Source organism: Aulonocara stuartgranti (genome assembly GCF_965226115.1).
Source record: "Aulonocara stuartgranti genome assembly, chromosome: 15".
Classification (NCBI taxonomy): Eukaryota; Metazoa; Chordata; class Actinopteri; order Cichliformes; family Cichlidae; genus Aulonocara; species Aulonocara stuartgranti.
Genome location: NC_138951.1, coordinates 42,732,546 through 42,757,533, shown reverse-complemented (window position 1 = coordinate 42,757,533; position 24,988 = coordinate 42,732,546). Strand labels below are relative to the sequence as shown.

Genomic DNA, 24,988 nt, shown 5'->3' with positions numbered 1-24,988 from the left:
AAAACAAAACTCAATGACTGTATTTTAAAAATAAAATGAGAAGTATGTCCTTGCTTACAGAGCTTTGTTGGAGGCTTTGACCACTGGCAGCAACCTCAGAAGAGCCTCCTCTGAAGCAGAGTATTTCTTCAGGTCAAACACATCCAGATCTTTTTCTGATGATAGTAAGATGAAGACCAGAGCTGACCACTGAGTAGGAGACAGTTTATCTGTGGAGAGACTTCCTGATCTCAGGGACTGTTGGATCTCCTCCACTAGAGAACGATCATTCAGTTCATTCAGACAGTGGATCAGATTGATGCTTTTCTCTGCAGACAGATTCTCACTGAGCTTCTCCTTGATGTACTGGACTGTTTCCTGATTGGTCTGTGAGCTACTTCCTGTCTGCGTCAGCAGACCTCGTAAGACAGTCTGACTGGTCTGCAGTGAAAGACCCAGGAGGAAGCGGAGGAACAAGTCCAGGTGTCCATTTGGACTCTGTAAGGCCTTGTTCGCAGCAGTCTGGTGGAGAGATTGAAGTTTTGGTGTGTTAAATAATTTAAACCACCAGGAGGTTGTTTCTTCCAGCAGATTGAGTCCAGAGTTGATGAAGGTCAGATGGACATGAAGAGCAGCCAGAAACTCCTGAACACTCAAATGGATGAAGCAGAACACCTTGTCCTGGTACAGTCCTCTCTCCTCTTTAAATATCTGTGTGAACACTCCTGAGTACACTGAGGCTGCTCTGATATTGATGCCACACTCTGTCAGGTCTGAGTCATAGAAGATCAGGTTTCCTTTCTGCAGCTGATCAAAAGCCAGTTTTCCCAGAGACTCAATCATCTTCCTGCTCTCTGGACTCCAGTGTGGATCTGTCTCAGCTCCTCCATCATACTTGACCCTCTTCACTTTGGCCTGAACCACCAGGAAGTGGATGTACATCTCAGTCAGGGTCTTGGGCAGCTGTCCTCCCTCTCTGGTTTCCAGCACATCCTCCAGAACTGTAGCAGTGATCCAGCAGAAGACTGGGATGTGACACATGATGTGGAGGCTTCGTGATGTCTTGATGTGGGAGATGATCCTGCTGGCCTGCTCCTCATCTCTGAATCTCTTCCTGAAGTACTCTTCCTTCTGTGGGTCAGTGAACCCTTTGACCTCTGTCACCATGCCAACACAGACAGGAGGGATCTGATTGGCTGCTGCAGGTCGTGTGGTTATCCAGAGGCGAGCAGAGGGAAGCAGTTTCCCCCTGATGAGGTTTATCAGCAGCACATCCACTGAGGTGGACTTTCTAGGGTCAGTTAGGATTGTAGTTTTGTGGAAGTCCAGAGGAAGTCGACACTCATCCAGACCATCAAAGATGAACACAACCTGGAAGTCTTCAAAGCTGCAGATTCCTGCTTCTTTGGTTTCAGTAAAGAAGTGATGAACAAGTTGCACCAAGCTGAACTTTTCCTCTTTCAGCACATTCAGCTCTCTGAAAGTGAATGGAAATATGAACTGGATGTCCTGGTTGGCTTTGTCTTCAGCCCAGTCCAGGCTGTATTTCTGTGTTAAGACTGTTTTCCCAATGCCAGCCACTCCCTTTGTCAGCACAGTTCTGATTGGTTCATCTCTTCCAGGTGAGGCTTTAAAGATGTCTTCTTGTCTGATGGTTGTTTCTGGTCTGTCTGGTTTCCTGGATGCTGTTTCAATCTGTCTGACCTCATGTTCATCATTGACCTCTGCAGTCCCTCCCTCTGTGATGTAGAGCTCTGTGTAGATCTGATTCAGAAGGGTTGGGTTTCCTGCTTTAGCGATCCCCTCAAACACACACTGGAACTTCTTCTTTAGTTTTGATTTGAAGTTAATCTGACACTTCTGAAGAGCCTCTAAATGAATAAAAGAAGAGAGGTTTAATGTTTTAATGTTTCTGTCAATGGCCAGAAACATTAAAACATTACTACCTGGCCCGAAGGTCCCGAAGCTTCAGTAGTTGCAAATACATTACAAATTTGTTTAATATGTGCGTTGAAGGACATATCTTGGTCAAAAATGACTCCAAGGTTCCTCACAGCGTTACTGGAGGCCAAGGTAATGCCATCCAGAGTACGCATCTGGTTAGATACCATATTTCTAAGATTTTCAGGGCCGAGTACAATAACCTCAGTTTGATCTGAATTAAGAAGCAGAAAGTTAGCGGCCATCCAGGTCTTTATGTCTTTAAGACATTCCTGCAGTTTAACTCATTGGTGTGTGTTATCTGGCTTCATGGACAGATAGAGCTGGGTGTCATCTGCATAGCAGTGTAAATGTATGCTATGTCTTCTAATGGTACTGCCTAAGGGAAGCATGTATAATGTAAACAGAATTGGTCCTAGCACTGAACCCTGTGGAACTCCATAATTAACCTCAGTGTGTGAAGAGGACTCTCCATTTACATGCACAAACTGGAGTCTATTAAATAGATATGATACAAACCACTGCAGCATGCTCTTATCCCTCTAATAGAAGATTATTGATTGATTATTGAGAAGATGCCATCAACCTCACCGTGCTTAGCTGATGGACCGGAGCATAAACCCAGCTGAGAGGAGAGAGTTGGATCTCTGGTCTGAAGATGTCTGATCATTATGCCGCTGGCTTTGTCTCCTTTCTTCTTCACTGCGTCAATGATACAGCGTGCCTTATCTGCTGTAACCCGGTTCTTCTCCATAATGCTCTCTTTCTCCAAATCATTAAACACACCTTCTGCAACCAGGGCCTCGAGGAGCTGTATGAGGATTTCTTTTGACACCCTCGACACAAACTCTGTCCGCATTTTCCCAAGCTTCTCCTCTACAGGAAGGAGACATAAACATGCATCACACTCAGAAATCTGCACACATTGAATATGAGCCACTGATCACTCACTCTTCAATATGAGTGAACTCTGGTAACATTTCTTAACTCCCCACATGTCCTAAATTTGTTTCCCTGTGATTTATTTACTGCTTCCTGACCAGTTGCTCAAAACTTCGTAGCAACTTTAGAGTCAAGCATTTTCTGGTTAAAGTGAACAACTGTGAGGGGCCGAATAAGAAAAGACTGATTATTTTTAGACCTTAGACCTTTTATCATCATTGTGCAGTTTCTTGCACAGGGAAGTCAAAGGAGCTTGCAAAGAAAAGCGTCTGGACTTCTTTAAGTTGCTTGAAGACGTTTCACCTCTCATCCGAGAAGCTTCTTCAGTTCTAAGGTCAAATGGTGGAGAGTCCCAGATATAAACCTAGTGGGAGTTTCCCCCCACAGAGGGACAAAAGGACCCCCTGATGATCCTCTAATCGCCTGAGCCAAGGTGAGAAACTGGGTGTGGGTCCCAATCAGCCAGAGTTTCGGGTGTGTTCATTGTGAAACCTGGCCCCACCTTATCATGCGAATTCCTGAGGTCAGCTGGCCCAGGATGTGAGTGGGCGTTAAGGCGTCTGGGAAGGATCTCAAAACTGGATTATAGATGGCAGAGAGTTGGTGTCGTAAACCCCGCCTCTGTTCAAAGATGGTCGCTCACAGTGGACATAGATGGCTTCTTTCACTCCTCTTTCAAACCATCTGTCCTCTCTGTCCAAAATGTGAACATTGGCATCCTCGAAAGAGTGTCCTTTATCCTTAAGATGCAGATGGACTGCTGAGTCTTGTCCTGTGGAGGTGGCTCTTCTGTGTTCTTCTGTTCTTCTTCTGTGCCACCATCTTTGACCGTAGAACTGAAGAAGCTTCTCGGATGAGAGGTGAAAGGTCTTCAAGCAACTTAAAGAAGTCCAGATGCTTTTCTTTGCAAGCTCCTTTGACTACGATGACCTGGATGACTGAGAACCTTCACAGACATCTTGCACAGGGAAATTAGGTAGCTGGAACACAAAGCGCTTTTCTAGTCCCTAAGGACCCCAAAGCGCTTCACACTACATTCAGTCATTCACCCATTCACACACTGGTGATGGCAGCTACATTGTAGCCACAGCTGCCCTGGGGCGCACTGACAGAGGCGAGGCTGCCGGACACTGGCGCCACCGGGCCCTCTGACCACCACCAGTAGGCAAACATGGGGTTAGTATCTTGCCCAAGGATATTTGGCATCTATACATATATGTGAGTAAACTATATACAGTGGGGCAAAAAAGTATTTAGTCAGCCACCGATTGTGCAAGTTCCCCCACTTAAAATGATGACAGAGCTCAGTAATTTGCACCAGAGGTACACTTCAACTGTGAGAGACAGAATGTGAAAAAAAAATCCATGAATCCACATGGTAGGATTTGTAAAGAATTTATTCGTAAATTAGGGTGGAAAATAAGTATTTGGTCACCTCAAACAAGGAAAATCTCTGGCTCTCACAGACCTGTAACGTCTTCTGTAAGAAGCTTTTCTGTCCCCCACTCGTTACCTGTATGAATGGCACCTGTTTGAACTCATCATCTGTATAAAAGACACCTGTCCACAGCCTCAAACAGTCAGACTCCAAACTCCGCCATGGCCAAGACCAAAGAGCTTTCGAAGGACACCAGGAAAAGTATTGTAGACCTGCACCAGACTGGGAAGAGTGAATCTACAATAGGCAAGCAGCTTGGTGTGAAAAAATCAACTGTGGGAGCAATCATCAGAAAATGGAAGACATACAAGACCACTGATAATCTCCCTCGATCTGGGGCTCCACGCAAGATCTCATCCCGTGGGGTCAAAATGATCATGAGAACGGTGAGCAAAGATCCCAGAACCACACGGGGGGACCTGGTGAATGACCTGCAGAGAGCTGGGACCAAAGTAACAAAGGTCACCATCAGTAACACACTACAACGGCAGGGAATCAAATCCCGCAGTGCCAGACGTGTTCCGCTGCTGAAGCCAGTGCATGTCCAGGCCCGTCTGAAGTTTGCCAGAGAGCACATGGATGATACAGCAGAGGATTGGGAGAATGTCATGTGGTCAGATGAAACCAAAGTAGAACTTTTTGGTATAAACTCAACTCGTCGTGTTTGGAGGAAGAAGAATACTGAGTTGCATCCCAAGAACACCATACCTACTGTGAAGCATGGGGGTGGAAACATCATGCTATGGGGCTGTTTTTCTGCCAAGGGGACAGGACGACTGATCCGTGTTAAGGACAGAATGAATGGGGCCATGTATCGTGAGATTTTGAGCCAAAACCTCCTTCCATCAGTGAGAACTTTGAAGATGAAACGAGGCTGGGTCTTCCAACATGACAATGATCCAAAACACACCGCCCGGGCAACAAAGGAGTGGCTCCGTAAGAAGCATTTGAAAGTCCTGGAGTGGCCTAGCCAGTCTCCAGACCTCAACCCCATAGAAAATCTGTGGCGGGAGTTGAAAGTCTGTGTTGCTCGGCGACAGCCCCAAAACATCACTGCTCTCGAGAAGATCTGCATGGAGGAATGGGCCAAAATACCAGCTACTGTGTGTGCAAACCTGGTAAAGACCTATAGTAAATGTTTGACCTCTGTTATTGCCAACAAAGGTTATGTTACACAGTATTGAGTTGTATTTTTGTTATTGACCAAACACTTATTTTCCACCCTGATTTACCAATAAATTCTTTACAAATCCTACCATGTGGATTCATGGATTTTTTTTTCACATTCTGTCTCTCACAGTTGAAGTGTACCTCTGGTGCAAATTACTGACCTCTGTCATCATTTTAGGTGGGGGAACTTGCACAATCGGTGGCTGACTAAATACTTTTTTGCCCCACTGTACATGGTGTATGTGTAGAAACATTGAAACAGAAACTTTGTGGGGCTGTATACAAGGGCAGTTATATAATATAATAAATAAATAAGGGTGGAGGGGCTATGGTCATTTAGGGTGGGGATGGTAATTCCACTGAGACCAAAATATTGTATATGGGATGGCAGCAAAATAGTTGATCAATAGTAAAATATAGAAGAAAAACACACAGTTTAAATTCTGACAACGTCTCAAGAGTAAAGAGCTTTCTGTGAAAGGCTGGATTTTAGGTTGTAGTTATATTAATGGAGCAGATTCAAACTCACAATGAGCAGCTACCTGAACGCTACTCCAACAGAGATCAGTTATCTTGTTAATAATTTTGCCTCCTCACTATGTACAACTCTGGATACTGTAGCTCCTGTGAAAACGAAGGCCTCTAATCAGAAGTACCTGACTCCGTGGTATAATTCTAAAACACGTAGCCTAAAGCAGATGACTCGTAAGCTGGAGAGGAAACGGCGTGTCACAAATTTAGAGGATCATCATTTAGCCTGGAGAAATAGTTTGCTGCTTTATAAGAAAGCCCTCCGCAAAGCCAGAACATCTTACTATTCATCACTGATTGAAGAAAATAAGAACAACCCCAGGTTTCTCTTCAGCACTGTAGCCAGGCTGACAAACAGTCAGAGCTCTTTTGAGCCAACCATCCCTTTAACGCTAACTAGTAATGACTTCATGAACTTCTTCACAAATAAAATGTTAACCTTTAGAGAAAAATTCAAAATCATCTCACAGATGTAACATTATCTACACATACTTTCAGTACCATTGATATTCATTTATGTCATGATTCGGCTGTGTGGCAGGCAGGAAGTGGACCCAAAAGCAAGCTCACAGAGGCAGGAATGAACTCAAAACACAGCTTTTATTGCTGGAGGGAAACGGCGAAACAAACTGATAAGAAACTACACTGGGAAGCAACACACTAGCACACAGAGAAACACACGGCCATGAATGAGGGAGAATGCGACACCGAACAGAGGGAGACGCAGACATAAATAAACAGAGGTTTAACGAGAGAAGTGGGAGCACACGGGGAACACAGCAGACACAGATAATCGTAACGAGACAGGGCAGGAGTGAACACAACATGACGCATACTGACGAGAGACTGTCAAAGTAAAACAGGAAGTACACAGAGGTTCAGACAGGAGGAGAGAGAGAGAGAGCACAGACATAACGGGCTGGGTAAAACATTGAATGAAACTCAAGGAGGGGAGACGAGGGCTCACAGATACACAGGGCACACAGGGGGTAAAAGGCACAAGGGGAAATCAAATAAGGAACAACTGAACAGAGCAACCCAGGAACCATGGCCTAAATGAAGAACAAAATACAAGAATACATGAAAACTAAGAATGCTGGGCCAACATGGCCTAGGATCATGACATTTAGATGCTTTTTCTCCAATTGATCTTTCTGAGTTAACTTCAGTAATTACTTCCTCCAAACCATCAACGTGTCTTTTAGTGTCATGGCAAAAGGGATGAGCCGTGTGAGAAAAATAAAGGAGGATCCATGTTTAGAAGGGTTAAAGAAATCTGAGCTGGCAGCAAATACTTCATGAACGTGCACACTGTCCGTTGTTCAGCTGCCGTTTGTCTCTGAACTGAAGCTTCGGACATGCACACCTACAGTGGGGCAAAAAAGTATTTAGTCAGCCACCGATTGTGCAAGTTCCCCCACTTAAAATGATGACAGAGCTCAGTAATTTGCACCAGAGGTACACTTCAACTGTGAGAGACAGAATGTGAAAAAAAAATCCATGAATCCACATGGTAGGATTTGTAAAGAATTTATTCGTAAATTAGGGTGGAAAATAAGTATTTGGTCACCTCAAACAAGGAAAATCTCTGGCTCTCACAGACCTGTAACGTCTTCTGTAAGAAGCTTTTCTGTCCCCCACTCGTTACCTGTATGAATGGCACCTGTTTGAACTCATCATCTGTATAAAAGACACCTGTCCACAGCCTCAAACAGTCAGACTCCAAACTCCGCCATGGCCAAGACCAAAGAGCTTTCGAAGGACACCAGGAAAAGTATTGTAGACCTGCACCAGACTGGGAAGAGTGAATCTACAATAGGCAAGCAGCTTGGTGTGAAAAAATCAACTGTGGGAGCAATCATCAGAAAATGGAAGACATACAAGACCACTGATAATCTCCCTCGATCTGGGGCTCCACGCAAGATCTCATCCCGTGGGGTCAAAATGATCATGAGAACGGTGAGCAAAGATCCCAGAACCACACGGGGGGACCTGGTGAATGACCTGCAGAGAGCTGGGACCAAAGTAACAAAGGTCACCATCAGTAACACACTACAACGGCAGGGAATCAAATCCCGCAGTGCCAGACGTGTTCCGCTGCTGAAGCCAGTGCATGTCCAGGCCCGTCTGAAGTTTGCCAGAGAGCACATGGATGATACAGCAGAGGATTGGGAGAATGTCATGTGGTCAGATGAAACCAAAGTAGAACTTTTTGGTATAAACTCAACTCGTCGTGTTTGGAGGAAGAAGAATACTGAGTTGCATCCCAAGAACACCATACCTACTGTGAAGCATGGGGGTGGAAACATCATGCTATGGGGCTGTTTTTCTGCCAAGGGGACAGGACGACTGATCCGTGTTAAGGACAGAATGAATGGGGCCATGTATCGTGAGATTTTGAGCCAAAACCTCCTTCCATCAGTGAGAACTTTGAAGATGAAACGAGGCTGGGTCTTCCAACATGACAATGATCCAAAACACACTGCCCGGGCAACAAAGGAGTGGCTCCGTAAGAAGCATTTGAAAGTCCTGGAGTGGCCTAGCCAGTCTCCAGACCTCAACCCCATAGAAAATCTGTGGCGGGAGTTGAAAGTCCGTGTTGCTCGGCGACAGCCCCAAAACATCACTGCTCTCGAGAAGATCTGCATGGAGGAATGGGCCAAAATACCAGCTACTGTGTGTGCAAACCTGGTAAAGACCTATAGTAAATGTTTGACCTCTGTTATTGCCAACAAAGGTTATGTTACACAGTATTGAGTTGTATTTTTGTTATTGACCAAACACTTATTTTCCACCCTGATTTACGAATAAATTCTTTACAAATCCTACCATGTGGATTCATGGATTTTTTTTTCACATTCTGTCTCTCACAGTTGAAGTGTACCTCTGGTGCAAATTACTGACCTCTGTCATCATTTTAGGTGGGGGAACTTGCACAATCGGTGGCTGACTAAATACTTTTTTGCCCCACTGTATGGTGCATTCAGGGGGCATAGGAAATCTCATACACAAACCTAACCCTGTTATACAATCCAAGTGCAGGCACTCATGGAGGTGCGAAGGAGGTTTATTGAAAAGTAAAACACAAGGTGAAAATGGCAAACGAGACTAAAGATAATCTTAACTGGGACAAACTAAACTACTAAACAGCAAACATGAACACGAACATGACGGAGGATGAATGGAGGCATAGGAAGGTGGACGGCAGGGAAAACACACGATGGATTCACAGGAGATTCATAGGAGAAAAACAGACAGACCAGTCACTAGAACGTGAGAAGACACGATTTAAATACATACAAATATATAAGTAAAACATTAACTCATGGTCTTATGAACGCTCTAGGTATTACAGGTACTGCACTACAGTGGTTTGTATCATATCTACCTAATAGACTCCAATTTGTGCATGTAAATGGAAAGTCTTCTTCACACACTGAAGTTAATTATGGAGTTCCACAGGGTTCAGTGTAGTGATGTTCGATTCGTGAACGAATCGTTCAATACTCGAGAATCACTTTACTGACTCGTGAATCATGATTCACAAGCTCAACTGACTCACTGACTCATCCCTGTTGCTATTAGCAAACTAATTCCATTAGTAGAAATATATCTAGCTTATAATTAAAATTGTGGGGGGAAAAACAACAGCCAGTTTCATAACAAAAGCATTTCTGCTCTGAACTGGAAGAAAATAGCTCCTCGGTTCAGAGTAGCATCGCGCTGCTAACATGCTAACAACACATTTGAGCTACTCACCCCCTCGCTTCCTGTGCTGAATCGTAAGCATAAGCGAATCACTCAGGACTCGCTCACCCCCTCCCTCCTGTGCTGAATCAAAGAGCGAACGAATCACTCAGGAGTCACTAACCCCCTCCCTCCTGTGCTGAATCATAGGCTGTGTCCCAATTCAGGGTCTGCACGATTGAAGTACGCATTTTAAGTGCGGTTACGTCACCGCCACGCGACGACGGCTGTCCCAATTCGAAGTGTACTTCAAATGCATACTCCAAATGCGCCGTCGATTTCCCCAAATATCAAGCGTGGTCCGGTGCACGCTTCGTGGTCCCATATATCCCACAATTCATAGCGCGGCGGTGGGTGTGGAGAATTTTGCCGCAAAATACGGCAGAAGGGAGCAGCCGAAGAAGTTTTTTTCCCCCCAAACTTTATTGAAATTATAAAGCGAACAGTCAGTCATTACAGTTCAGTTTGTACAGTAGACATACAAGGCAAATAAGAGTAACAATATACAGTACAATGAAATAAGAAGGATGAATAAATAAAGGAAAAAAAAAAAAGGGGGGGGGGGTGACAGACTTCATAACAACTTTGTACTTGAAAGTTGTGACAGCTCATTCCTTAAACATTTCTGAATGAATTTCAATCAATGATAAACCTTTTTTATTGGAAGTTAATTTAAGAGAGTTTAAGTAATGTTTAATTTCAATCAAAAACAAATTAAATGATGGGGTTGAGTTTTGAAATTTACATTTATGTATATGGAATTTCCCTAATAAGATGGAGCGGCCGAAGAGTGAACTGTCAAAAGTGCTGAATATGACGTCACTTATTTATGTGCGAATGTTTAATAATTAAAGTCAGCCACAAACACAACAAGCTGAAAGTCAGTGATATATGTATATATATGTATATATATGTGTGTATGTATATATATGTGTGTATATATATATATATGTGTGTGTATACATATATATATATATATATATATATATATACTGTATATATATATATATACTGTATATATATCAGTGGTAACAGTGGTCCCCGTGGTAATCGGAGCACTAGGTGCGGTGACTCCCAAGCTAGGCGAGTGGCTCCAGCAGATCCCGGGAACAACATCGGAGATCTCTGTCCAGAAGAGCGCAGTCCTGGGAACAGCTAAGATACTGCAGGACCCTCAAGCTCCCAGGCCTCTGGTAGAGGACCCGAGCTTGAAGGATAAACCGCCCGCAGGGGCGTGCTGGGTGTTTTTTTTTCCATAATAATCTGACAATACTATAGGGCGCCATTTTCGGGGTCTACGAATCGAAACAACATACTGTGTTGGAACAACGACTACAAGAAAGATGCTTAAAAGCAGCTCAAAAGAGAATGAACTGTATAGAGACCGATTTCATTCAGAGGCGAAGCGGCGGTACTTGCAGAAAATAGCCTGCATTGGAAATGTGGACCCGTATGAAATACGGCCGTGGAGTAGAAACCCTGAAGACCAACCGCTATTGACGTAGCCTGACATATTTTCGTACCTTATCTGTGGAATCAGCGCGTACAAGTCGTCATTCAAACAAAGGTAAGTCAGCTCGAGTACTGCGAGTGAAATGCGTTTGATTTCCTTGCAAACATTCAGATTAGTGCAGCATAAATTCATTCATGAGGGGAAATTACAGTGAGAACATGTGGAGGCTGTTAGGTGAATAACATAGTGAGTTCAGTGCATTGATGAGACACTGTCCTGAAGGATTTAGTTATTCTTTATGGTTAAAGAAATTGCACTAATTTATTCATATTTATTATAAATAATCCTAATTATACATCTTGCTTCCATGTTTGTATCCTGTGTCACTAAAAATACATTTTAGTTTAGTTTTATACATTGATTAATGACCTGCAGAATCTCCTTATCATATTAAGTGATTCCTAATTGTCACTTTATGCTTTCTCCATCTTGAAAGTGATTACATCCTTGCATTACATACTTTAGGTTCATTTTCTGCAGGCAGGTTTCTGACAGAGAACAGGCAGATTTACACTATAACATGCAGCGTTCTATAGATGGACACATAAAGAAATGAAAAATTACACGTATGTGCTAACTTTCTAAACACTTTGTTACATTTATGATAAAGTAGATTAAACACATTTGTGTCGGCCTTGGCTCATAGTTCTTGTCTTAAAATGAACTTTGTCTGTGTGTGTTTCAGGTCCTGCACTCTCAAAGACTGAATGAACCAGCATTGCAGCCATGGGTCACTGTGAGCATCACAGGGAAGGTTGAAGACGCCCGCTGCACCTGCATGGACGGAGTCGTGGGGACCTGCAGCCACGTCACTGCTCTTCTGTTATGTAGAAGCAACAGTGCTGATCTGTGGCACAAGGACTGTTACAGATGAACCTGCATACTGGGTTTTGCTGAGTAATATGACCAAGATACAGCCAGAGGTTGGCCATAAGATAGACTTCTCCTCTTCAGCTGCCCAAAAAAAGGCTCTTGATCAAAACATAAACAGACCATCTGTAGTGACAGATATATATATATATATATATATATATATATATATATATATATATATATATATATACATACACATACATTGGGTGAATGTGCAGTAGTAGCAGCAAGCAGGTGAATTCTGTACATTAATATGAATGGACATCTGACTATTTTACAGGATAGACAACATAAACATATTTAAAATTAAAGGAATTGAAATGTACATTGTGCCTTGGTTTAGAGTGTCTGGAAGAGAGTCCTGTCTCAGTCAATTATAGATGATGTGAGAGGGCGGGTGTGTGTGTTTAGGGCACGGATGGCTTGGGGATAGAAGCTCCTCTTGAGTCTCTCTGTCCTTGCCCGGAAGATGCGGAACCTTCTACCAGATTGCAGAAGTTGGAACAGTTTGTTGCCAGGATGGGACGGGTCCTTCAGTATCTGCGCTGCTCTAGTCCGGCATCTCCTGGTGTAGGTGTCCTGAAGCGGGGGGAGAGCAATCCTGCAGCAGCGTTCTGCTGTACGGATCACTCTCTGGAGAGCTTTTTGGTCCTTCACACAGCTGTTCCCAAACCACGATGTCATGTTCTGTGTGAGGATGCTCTCCACAGCGCCTGTATAGAAAATCCTGAGGATCTTTGGAGAGACCCTGAACTTCCTCAGTTGTCGTAGGTGATACAGGCGCTGCCTAGCCTTTTTGGTCTGGACCTGAATGTGGGCAGCCCATGTCAGGCCTGAGGAGATGTGGACACCAAGATACTTGAAGGACTGCACCCTCTCCACTGGAGCTCCATTGATGATAATGGGCTTGTAGTCTCTGTGCTGACCTCTTCTGAAGTCCACCACCAGCTCCTTGGTCTTGCTGACGTTCAGCTGGAGGTGGTTGTCCTGGCACCATGATGCCAGATTCTTCACTTCATCCATGTAGGCCGTCTCATCGTTGTTGGAGATGGCACCCAACACCACTGTGTCGTCAGCAAACTTCACAATGGTGTTGGAGCCATGGGTGGCCACACAGTCTGAAGTGTAGAGGGAGTAGAGCAGTGGCGAGAGGACACATCCCTGAGGTGCTCCTCTGTTGATGGTGATGCTGTTAGAGACGCATCTACTAACTTGGTCTTAAACACCAAAAAGACCAAGGATCATTGTAGATTTCCGGAAGAGGGGTCATAACAACCATCTGCCTCTCTTCATTGGCAGTGAGGCGGTGGAGAGGGTGAGCAGTTTTAAATTCTTGGGGGTAACTGTGACCGAGGACCTGTCCTGGGGCAACCATATCACCTCAGTTGCACGGAAGGCCCAACAGCGCCTCTACTACCTGAGGAGACTGCGGAGCGCACACATTCCCAGATCTCTGATGTTGAACTTCTACAACTGTGCCATCAGCAGCGTTCTGACGTATGGATTTCTAGTGTGGTTCCCCAGCTGCACCAAGGTCGATCAGCAAGCACTCCAGCGGGTGGTGAAAGAAGCTGGCAGAATTATTGGAACAAGTCTGCCAGAGATCAGTAATATCTTCCCCACTCGCTGTCTGAGGAGGGTGCACAGTATCCTGCGGGACCAACATCACCCTGCGCGCCACCTTTTCCATCTGCTGCCCTCAGGGAGAAGGTACAGGTCTATACAGGCCAGAACATCCAGACTGGCCAACAGCCTGTATCCACAGGCTGTGAGGCTCCTGAACTCTCTGCCCCCCTCTCACGGACAATAACCATATCCAACTTCTTAATAGCAATGAACTGGTCTGCATTGGTGCATCATATCTTTATTCTCTTCCCCCTCCTGCCCCCCCCCCCCCTCTTTCTTAAATAGATAACTATCATATCTGATATCATATCTCACAGTACAATAATATTGAATGGGTTGCATTGTTGTATTTTGTCATGTTTCTCAGGTCTTTGTCTGAATTTCTACGAACATTATTGCTAAGGATTGTCTTATTGCATTGGAGTCACACTGGGTTAAATATGTACACTTGGGTTTTAAGGGGTATTTATTATTTTCTTCTTTTTTTGGGTTGTATGGAAGCCCCAAACGCAATTTCATTGTTCTTGACAGTGACAATAAATAAATACTATACTACTACTACTACTACTACCCACCCTCACCACCTGAGTTCTGCCAGTGAGGAAGTCCAACACCCATGCACACAGACGGCTGTTAAGTCCCAGATCCCTCAGCTTTGTGAACAGTCTGCAGGGCACTATTGTGTTAAACGCTGAACTGTAATCAACAAACAGCATTCGCACATAGTTACCCTGTTTCTTGTCCACGTGGCTGAGAGTGGTGTGTAGGACGTGGGCGATGGCATCCTCTGTGGATCTGTTGGATCTGTAGGCAAACTGCAGCGGATCTGTGGTGTCTGGGATGGAGGAGGAGATGATGTTCTTCAGCAGCCTCTCAAACACCTTCATTACTACCGAGGTCAGTGCAACTGGCTGGTAATCGTTCAGGGATGAGGGTTTGCTGTTCTTGGGCACAGGGATGATGGTGGATCTTTTGAAGCATGTGGGGACCACAGACTTCGCCAGGGACTCGTTGAAGATGTAAGTGAACACACCTGCTAGCTGGTCAGCACAGCAGCGCAGCAGACGGCCGGTGATGCCGTCTGGCCCCGCCGCTTTCCTTGTGTTCACTCTCCTCAGTGCCGCTCGGACGTCATGCTCCGCGATGCTGGTCACCGGTCTCTCGCTGATGACGTCACTGTCCTCGGTAGTCAGGCGGTAGATAGCATTAGCCGCCTGGCTAACCTCGAAATGGGCGTAGAACCGATTCAGCTCGTTGGTGAATGCAGAGTCAGCGTTGATCGGCGCAGTGTCCCTGGTTTTGTAGTCCGTAATGGTGCGTAGTCCGTGCCACATACTCCGTGTGTCGCCCTGGTGGAAGCGGGACTCCACACGTTCCCGGTACCGGCGTTTGGCATCTCTCACCGCGCGCCGCACGCCGTATGAGGCCGCTTTGTAGGCGCTCATATCGCCAGTGGCGAGACCCGCGTTGTAGGAGGCGGTCCTGGCGTTCACTGCAGTGCGGATCGATCTGTCCATCCACGGTTTCTGGTTTGGGAATGTGGTGACTCTCGCAGTGGGGATAATCTCCTCCGCTAGCATATTGACGAAGCATACTGCTACTTCCGTAAACTCGTTGATGTCGACTGCGCATGCTCTGAACATGTCCCAGTCGACATCGTTGAGTGCGTCCTGTAGCGTAGATTCTGATTGGGCAGTCCACCGTTTTACCTCCCTCGTGGTTACTTCTTCCCTCCGTATGCTTTGTTTATACTGGGGGATGAGGAAGATGGCGTTGTGGTCAGACTTCCCAAAAGCTGGGTGTGAGACAGCTTTGTAGCCCTGCTTGTATGGCGTGTAGCAGTGATCCAAAATCCGATCCCCTCTCGTTGGACACGAGACATGCTGGTAAAAGTTTGGCATGACTTGTCTGAGGTTCGCTTTGTTAAAGTCTCCTGCTACAATGAGGGCTGCGCCCGGGTCCTTGTTTTGAAGCGAGCTCAGCACATCATGTAATTCGGACAAAGCCATACCTGTGTCCGCTTGGGGTGGGATGACCGAGGTGAACTCACGGGGCAGATAGAAAGGGCGGCACTTAATGCTCAGGAACTCCAGATGTGGCGAGCAGCCGCTGGAGTAGAAATGCTCCTGGCATCACACCACTTTCTGTTTACCATGAAACACACTCCTCCACCTTTGGTTTTGTTCGACTCTGCCATTCTGTCCGCGCGGAGCACAAAGAATGAATCCGACGGAGTTACGGCCTGGTCCGGCACGGTGGGGGTCAGCCATGTCTCCGTGAAACATAGAAGGTAGTTCGGCAAAATCACTCAGTAGGATGTTTGTTCTAATTTGCTATGACCTCAGAGCGCATTGAAAATAAAACTAATAGGCTATAAAGAGTGATATGAACATATTTAGAACTTACTGGAATGAAAATGTCTGGAGCACCAACAGATATCTGGAGATGGGAGAGAACTGCACGTCAGCTCGTCTCACAGCTGCTATCCAGGCTAGACGCCTTCGTTTGCTAACATCGATACACGAGCTGCCTCGTGTTGCTTCCAGGTTGGGAAAGAATGAAAAGATAAACAATTTTCAAGCTTATTCTCTTGCCGGTCGTGTGATCGAACATTGCAGCCGACCACACGGCAAATACGAACCATGGCTGTTGTGTGTGCCTTCGCTCCCTTTTCACTTGCGCTAGACCCCCAAAATGGCGGATCGGGCCAAAATCCTTTCCACGCCCACCCCCGTGACATCACGCTCCAAAGCCCTATAATATTGGCCATATTATATTTACAATACCACAGTGAGATGACTTTAGTCTCATGAACAACATTAACTAATTGTTATTTACTAACTAATCTTAAATGACTGTTCAGCACAGAAATGAACCCCAACAATCATGTTTCACAGTCCCGTGGTCTCAGCCTCAGATACTCAACTAAAGTGATGTCATGACAAAAATGAATGACCAACAAAACATTTTTCTCCTTCATTTCTGTCAATCAAAGCTGTATGTAACGTGTCTCGTGGTTAGTATCATGGTTACTAGGCAACCTGAACAGCGTGACGAAGCGTATACCGTCCCATTTCACAAGCCTCTCACTTCCGCACTTCTCGTACTTATAGTACGCACCGTACGTAGTACGCGTAGTGCGCGTACTTCAAGCGTGCAGACCCTGAATTGGGACACAGCCATAGAGCGAGCGAACGAATCACTCACTCACCCCCTCCCTCCTGGCTCACAGCTTCTTCTTCTTCTTGGTTGGCAACCAATGTTAAGGCGCATTACCACCCCCTGGCTCACAGCGCAGTGGACATTTAGATGAGAAAATATATATTTAACACACTTAAGGAAAATACTAATAAAATACAAATAAACAAAATAAATGTTTATTAAGCAATTTTGATAGGAAATTGTTGTCACGGCTGGTGGAGTGAGCCGTGTGGAGTGGAGGAAAAGGAGGACCCAAGATGCAGCAAACTGATGATACGAGTGACGTTTATTTACAGGGTGGTAGTGGCAAAAACAGGCAATGAAGCATGAGTAATTACAAAGGGAAACCTAAACTGGGAGAAACTAAGTGACAAACCTGGGACCATACCAAAAGGGTGCAGGGCAGAGAGACGCAGAGACAGGAACACCATAGAACGCAGAGACACACGGATGAATGCAGACAAACCGACAACGAACACAGTTGTCACCCACTAAATATACACACACAAGGTAATCAGGTAATCACACACAGGAGGGAAGAACAGCTGATCTGAATACACATGATGACTGGAGGACACAAGCTGAACACAATGACAACAGACACAGACTTTCAGAACAAAACAGGAAATCTAGAACCCGAACCGGACACAAGGGGGGAGGACACAGAATAACTAGAACAGAGGGAAATAATCACAAAACACAAAACGCTGGGTCAACGACCCAGGACCATGACAGTACCCCCCCCCTCCAAGGGCTGGCTCCAGACAGCCCAAAACACCGAACAAAACAAGCTCCAGCGAACCGAGGGAATTGTCCAAAACAAAAACACACATGCTGGAGCACGAGAACAAAACACAGTTCAGGAGGCCGGCCCGGAGGCTGACAACTCAGAAGTCCAGGACAGTTCATCTTCTGAGGCCGGCCACGTCGGCGACACAGCTCCGAAAGCCGACCGAGCGGAAGGCAGCGGTGGCGGAGCGGAGGCAGTTCAGGGGGCCGACCGTGCACACGGCAGCGGCGGCGACGGGGAAACCGTTCAGGCGGCCGACCATGCGGACAGCAACGGCGGCGACGAGGAAACCGTTCAGGCGGCCGACCGTGCAGACAGCAACGGCGGCGATGACACAAGTCTGGAGGCCGACCGCGCGGAAGGCAGCGGCGGCATCTAGGAGGTCGTCCATATTGACGATGACGCTCCACCAGCGGCCTGGCAGATGACCGCCGATGTCGAGGCGGTAGTTCGGGACCCGAAGGTGGCGTGGCCGTCGCAGCACCAGACGAGACCGAAGCAGAGGCTGGACCAGGCGAGGCCGAAGCAGAGGCCGAAGCAGAGGCTGGACCAGGCGAAGCTGAAGCCGATGCCGAAGCCGGGCCAGGCGAGGCAGATGATGCTGCTGCAGCCGGGCCAGGCGAGGCAGATGATGATGCTGCAGCCGGGCCAGGCGAGGCAGATGATGATGTTGCAGCAGGGGGCTGGACGGGCTCCTCGGGCCCTCCAGCTGACGAGTCTTGGGGCTGGACAGGCTCCTCGGGCCCTCCAGCTGACGAGTCTTGGGGCTGGACGGGCTCCACGGGCTCCTCGGGCCCCCCCAGGAGGCGAAGCAGGAGGCTGGACGGGCTCCTCGGGCCCCCCAGCGAAAACAGTCTCTGGACCAGTGGGCACCGGGGCCCCTGGAACATACAGGTCAGAACCAGTAGGCGCGCGGGCCTCTGGCAGGCACAGTTCAGAACCAGCAGGCGCACGGGCCTCTGGCAGGCACGGGTCAGAACCAGCAGGCGCGCGGGCCTCTGGCAGGCACAGTTCAGAACCAGCAGGCGCGCGGGCCTCTGGCAGGCACGGGTCAGAACCAGCAGGCGCGCGGGCCTCTGGCAGGCACGGGTCAGAACCAGCAGGCGCACGGGCCTCTGGCAGGAACGGGTCAGAACCAGCAGGCGCACGGGCCTCTGGCAAACACAAGGCAGACTGCAGCTGCACGGAGCATTGACTCAGCTCAGGCAGCGACAGCCGGATGCAGTCCTCAGCTGGCTTCTTAACTTCCAGGGGTCCAGAGTCGATCAGGGGCTGGAACCCAGCCTCTGGGGAGGCCCTGGAGTGCGTCACAGTCTCTGTACTGGCCAGCTGTTAATTAAGTTTGCAGATGACACCACGGTGATTGGCCTCATCAGTGACAACGATGAGGCCGCCTACAGGGAGGAGGTGGATCGTCTGGCTGAGTGGTGCGACACAAACAACCTGCTGCTTAACACCGAGAAGACCAAGGAGCTCATCGTGGACTACAGGAGGAATGCTGACCCACATCCACCCATCCACATTAAGGGGACGGCTGTGGAGCGTGTGAGCAGCTTCAAGTTCCTGGGAGTCCACATCTCCGAGGATCTCACCTGGACGACCAACTGCTCCAAGCTGGTCAAGAAGGCTCACCAGCGCCTCTTCTTCTTGAGGACTCTGAGGAAGAACCACCTGTCCTCAGACATCCTGGTGAACTTCTATCGCTGCACCATCGAGAGCATCCTGACCAACTGTATAACAGTCTGGTACGGGAACTGCTCTGCCTCGGACCGGAAGGCGTTGCAGAGGGTCGTGAAAACTGCCCAGCGCATCGCCGGAGCACCACTTCCTGCCATAAAAGACATCTACAGGAAGCGGTGTCTGAAAAGGGCTGGGAAAATCATCAGAGACCCCAGTCACCCATCACATGGACTCTTCACCCTCCTGCCCTCTGGGAGGCGCTACAGGAGCCTCCGGACTAAGACCACCAGGTACCGGAACAGCTTCTTCCCCACAGCTGTCAGACTCCTGAACTCTGCCTCCTGACATCTGACCCACGTTAACTCATGGACTGAACATACACACACACACACACAATGGACAACTGTACCCTCAAACACACAATAATAACATGGAGTGAACCACCACTCACAACCACTAGCACTTTATATAGCCTCTGTAGAAATTATCCACACCCTCACTTACCTTAACTGCACTACTGTATAGCCCTGTGTAAACAATCATTCTGTACATACGATAATTTTTAACCCTACAACTGTTTACAACTTGCATAGTTCCCATTTCTGTATAGCTGTATATCTCAGATTCTGTAAAGTTATTTATTTCATATTCTGTATAGTTTTTCATATTTATATCCTGTTCATATCCTGTACATAGCTTGTACTCACTACAGCCTGTACATACTTATAGTTATAGAATATTCACAACATACTTCATACCGTGTACATTATAACATAATAGACCCATTTCTGTAATATACTTACATATCTATATTATTGCTAATATATATTGTAATATATCTATATCACTAAGCACTTCTGGATGGATGCAAACTGCATTTCGTTGCCCTGTACCTGTGCATGTGCAATGACAATAAAGTTGAATTCTATTCTATTCTATTCTGTTGGGGACTGATTACTGCGTTATGTGGTGTGTCTCTCTGCTTGACATGAACAGGTGAAAAATAGTTCTTTTCAGGTTGGATGGACTTAACCTGTTGTACAGGAGGAGTTGGTGAAGATGATGGCTGAGCGGCTAACTGAGCTAGTGGCTGCTGGGCAGCTAACTGAGCTACCGGCAGGGCAGCTGACTCAAAAAACACAGCCCCGGAATAAACAGACACACAGTCCAAAACAGAAAAAGGGTCCTTTTCACTCACCACAGCTGGCAGTTCCAAAGTCCTAGTCTTCGGCTGTGGGGTGATGCGCCGACGGCGCGATCATCGCTTCCTCCCGGGCAAAGCCTCCGGCTGGCCGGGCAAAACCTCCGGCGGGCAAAACCTCCGGCGGGCAAAACCTCCGGCGGGCCGGGCAAAATCTTCGCCGCCGGGCTGAGTTGGGAAGCGGTAGCGGCTGGTGGGTGAAGGTGCAGTTCGTTGAGTATGAAGTCCTGTGCGAGCGGGTGAAGAGAGTCCAGCAGCCAGGAGTGAGCAGAGATGAGCTGCTGTAGCCTGGCTTCTACAGCGCGGAGACACTCTTCCCCCTCATGCTCGAGCCATCGGTTAACCAACCTGGAAACAGAGTCAATTAGTTCCTCCCGAAGCTCCTCGGGAGGTGCGGATGCCGCTGGGTCCATGTCTGGTCGGCTCGTACTGTCACGGCTGGCGGAGTGAGCCGTGTGGAGTGGAGGAAAAGGAGGACCCAAGATGCAGCAATCAATCAATCAATCAATCAAAGCTTTATTCGTCACATGCAGGTTGCCCTGCAGTGAAATGGGACCCCCCCCCCGACCTTACACATATAGCACAAACATTACATGGGGATACAGGTCGGAGATTGGTAGAATCAGGAAAAAACATTGAAATGTACACTACAGTGGGGAAAGTACAAGAGGAAAAAAGAGACCCCTACTCATGCTGTGCTTCCATGGTAGGACAGCATGAGAACAGGAAACAAAAAACTCCTTTGCACAAAAAAGCACATAAATGTCCACAGCACAACATTGTGAAGACATGACAAGCCACAGGGGTGGGTGGGGGGTGAGGAGTAATCCGAAGAAACACAGCAGCCACCCTGCACAGCGCTATCATTCCAGCGCGGCACACAGACCCGCCGTGTTCCCTCGCCGGAAACAAGCATCGAAGGCGTTGGAAAGGGAGGGGGGATGAGTGAGTGCCTATCAGTGTGAGTGTATGTGTGTGCGTGTCCATAGTTCAGCAGAGACAGTGTCCTTCGCTCTATCAGGCTAAGTAAACAGTCTGCCAGCCAACCCAGGTGGCCTTCATGGGACGGGAAGAATAGTCATCACACAGTCGTTATCAGGGAGTTGTTTTGGTGGGCTCCAGCCTTGGGCCTAGCAGCTGGCGCCGTGGTGTCCAAATGTTGAATATTGTTGATTTCTCCTTTGTGAGCAGCTCGAATTTAGCCCTCTGACACTGGTCCCTCGATCTCCCGTTGGAGAGCTGCGAGCCTCCCCATGATGGTATCAAACTTCTGTTCCATGGTGTTGTCAGTCTTTTGATTCTGAGACCTCACAACTGCAGTGATCCGTTCCGCGATGTTTTCCAACTGTCGCTCAAGGGTGTCATTTTGAGCAGGCCTTTCTCTGATGTTTCCCCTCATACGCTCAATGGTGTTGTTTTGAGCCTTCACAGCAGCTGTAAGCGTCTCCAAGGTGTTGACCATATTACGTTCGTTGTGAGAGGTCGCGCCTCGTCCCGTCGCTTCGAATCCAGCGGGCAGCCTTGTGGGGGTTTGAACAGCCGGTTCCGCTCTCTTATTTCTCTGATAAACCAGGGCTAAGCCAACGCCGATCAGCATGAACCCTGTTATCATGGTTCCAAATAGGTAGATATCTTCAGCGTCCTCGATCGACAGTCCCGCCAGGCACACGGTCCTCCAGTTCTGCCACCCGTCCATCGTGTAACCGGCAGGGAAAGTCCCTCCAGGGCACTCAGGCTCTCCCGAGCCCAGACTTCTCGTTGAGAAAAGGGTGTCAATAGCACTCAGAGACCAGTTGATCAAATCCATAATTCTCTTTTAGGTTTTAGAGAACGACAGTGAGAGACTGTTCCAGGGAAAGTAAATGCACACAAGACAAGACAAGGACATAGAGGCTAAGCAGGGAAGATAAGGGTGAGGAGGAGAGGAGAAAAGTGCGACCGCCTTAGCTGAGAGCTCAAGTAGAAAGCAAACTGATGATACGAGTGACGTTTATTTACAGGGTGGTAGTGGCAAAAACAGGCAATGAAGCATGAGTAATTACAAACGAAAACCTAAACTGGGAGAAACTAAGTGACAAACCTGGGACCATACCAAAAGGGTGCAGGGCAGAGAGACGCAGAGACAGGAACACCATAGAACGCAGAGACACACGGATGAATGCAGACGAGCCGACAACGAACACAGACCGACACCCACTAAATATACACACACAAGGTAATCAGGTAATCACACACAGGAGGGAAGAACAGCTGATCTGAATACACATGATGACTGGAGGACACAAGCTGAACACAATGACAACAGACACAGACTTTCAGAACAAAACAGGAAATCTAGAACCCGAACCGGACACAAGGGGGGAGGACACAGAATAACTAGAACAGAGGGAAATAATCACAAAACACAAAACGCTGGGTCAACGACCCAGGACCATGACAATTGTTTAATTTTAGAAATGTTTTTGCTCTTTTTTTCTCTATAAAATAGGTGTGTTCTTTTTTTTTAATCATTCGTCTTAGCAGTGGGATTTACATGAAAAGGGAAACAAATTAAGTTTGAGTGAAAATGTAAAATTTTCGCACTCTCTGGTCAACTGACTCAGTGAATCAAATGACTCAAAAAATCCGATTCACTTTGGTGAGTGACTCATTAACACTCGATTCAGTAAAAAGAATCAAATTTACCATCACTAGTTCAGTGCACAGCACAACAATATGGATATACATATTATTGTTCCTAGAGTATTTAAAAGTAGAATGGGAGGCAGAGCCTTCAGTTTTCAGGCCCCTCTTCTGTGGAACCAGCTTCCAGTTTGGATTCAGGAGACAGACACTATCTCTACTTTCAAGATTAGGCTTCAAACTTTCCTTTTTGCTAAAGCATATAGTTAGGGCTGGACCAGGTGACCCTGAATCCTCCCTTAATTATGCTGCAATAGACGTAGGCTGCCGGGGATTCCCATGATGCACTGGGTGTTTCTTCTTCTCACTATGTATTAACAGACCTCTCTGCATTGAATCATATCTGTTATTAACCTCTGTCTCTCTTCCACAGCATGTCTGTATCCTGTCTTCCTTCTCTCACCCCAACCAATCACAGCAGATGGCCCCGCCCCTCCCTGAGCCTGGTTCTGCTGGAGGTTTCTTCCTGTTAAAAGGGAGTTTTTCCTTCCCATTGTGCTTGCTCATAGGGGTCATATGATTGTTGGGTTTTTCCTCTGTATGTATTGTTGTAGGATCTGCCTTATAATATAAAGTGCTTTGAGGCGACTGTGTGACTTGGCGCTTTATAAATAAATTTGGACAGAATTGAATTGAATGAATATCTCTTTTAATCCAGATCAGATTTTTTTTCTTCTCAGAGTTTCTATGAGAAAACCGTGTGACACCCTCTATGGAGTTAGCGCATCTCCAGTCCGGCCACCCTGACATTAAGGGTCTGAGTGATGAAGAGCAGCAGGTTCTCCATGGAAACAACAACAGCTATGACTGGGTAGCTTGGACTGCATGTGTTTCTGCCTCATTAACATGTACTGAGACAAACTTATCTCCTACCTGCAGATCCCATCTTCTTCTCCTCTACAGGTCCATCCATCCTTACAACATAAACCTAAGGATGATCCAGTGGGAACTCTAATGCAGAGGTGGATGTCGGTAGAACTGCTGAATGCTCTGATGAGCAGGAAGATGAAGTGCTGATCTCAGCTGAACACCTGTGGGAGATTTTGGAGTGACATGTTAGACAGCATGTTCCACCAGCACCATTATCCAAACACAAAGTAAGCCCACAGGGGTTTTTATTTTAATGGCATTCACACACCAAGAGAGTTCAGATACTTTTAAGTGAACACCATTGAGGCCTGAAACTGGTCTATACATCCCTCCATTCATAATAATGGACTGCATTCATATAGTGCTTTTCTAGACACTCAAAGTGCTTTACAGCACCACTATTCATTCACTCTCACATTCACACACTGGTGGAATGTGAGAGTGGTGGAGGCAAATCACAGTTGTAGCCACAGCTGCGCTGGGGCAGACTGGCAGAAGAGAGGCTGCCATATTGCGCCATCGGCCCCTCCGGCCAACACCAGTAGGCGGTTGGGTGAAGGACACAATGACCAGGACAGACAGAGCTGGGAATCGGACAAGCAACCTTCCGGTTACAAGATGAGCTTCTCAACCCCCTGAACCATGGTCGCTCCATCCATCCATCCATCCATCCATATAATCCAGTGTCCCTTCAGTTATTGTTTTTTTTTTTTTAGTTATTGTTACTAAGTCCTTATCTTTTTCTTTTTTATGTTTTTAGTTCTTGCCTACCCCGGGCTGTGGAACATCAGTGCCTGAAGACAT

The 24,988-nt window shown here is 46.9% G+C and overlaps 1 protein-coding gene across 1 annotated transcript in view; it reads right to left on the bottom strand.

The window, feature by feature from the left end:
- Nucleotides 1-24,290, bottom strand: part of LOC309689534 (protein NLRC3-like) — a 41,010-nt gene extending 16,720 nt beyond the window's left edge. Inside the window, exons 1-3 of the mRNA XM_082506057.1 lie at nt 24,188-24,290; nt 2,512-2,796; nt 59-1,850 (exon numbers count right to left, since the gene is read on the bottom strand). Coding sequence (XP_082362183.1) covers nt 59-1,850; nt 2,512-2,796; nt 24,188-24,227 — 2,117 coding nt within the window. The 5' untranslated portion in view covers nt 24,228-24,290. The remainder of the gene's footprint in view (nt 1-58; nt 1,851-2,511; nt 2,797-24,187) is intronic.
- Nucleotides 24,291-24,988: the final 698 nt, after the last annotated feature.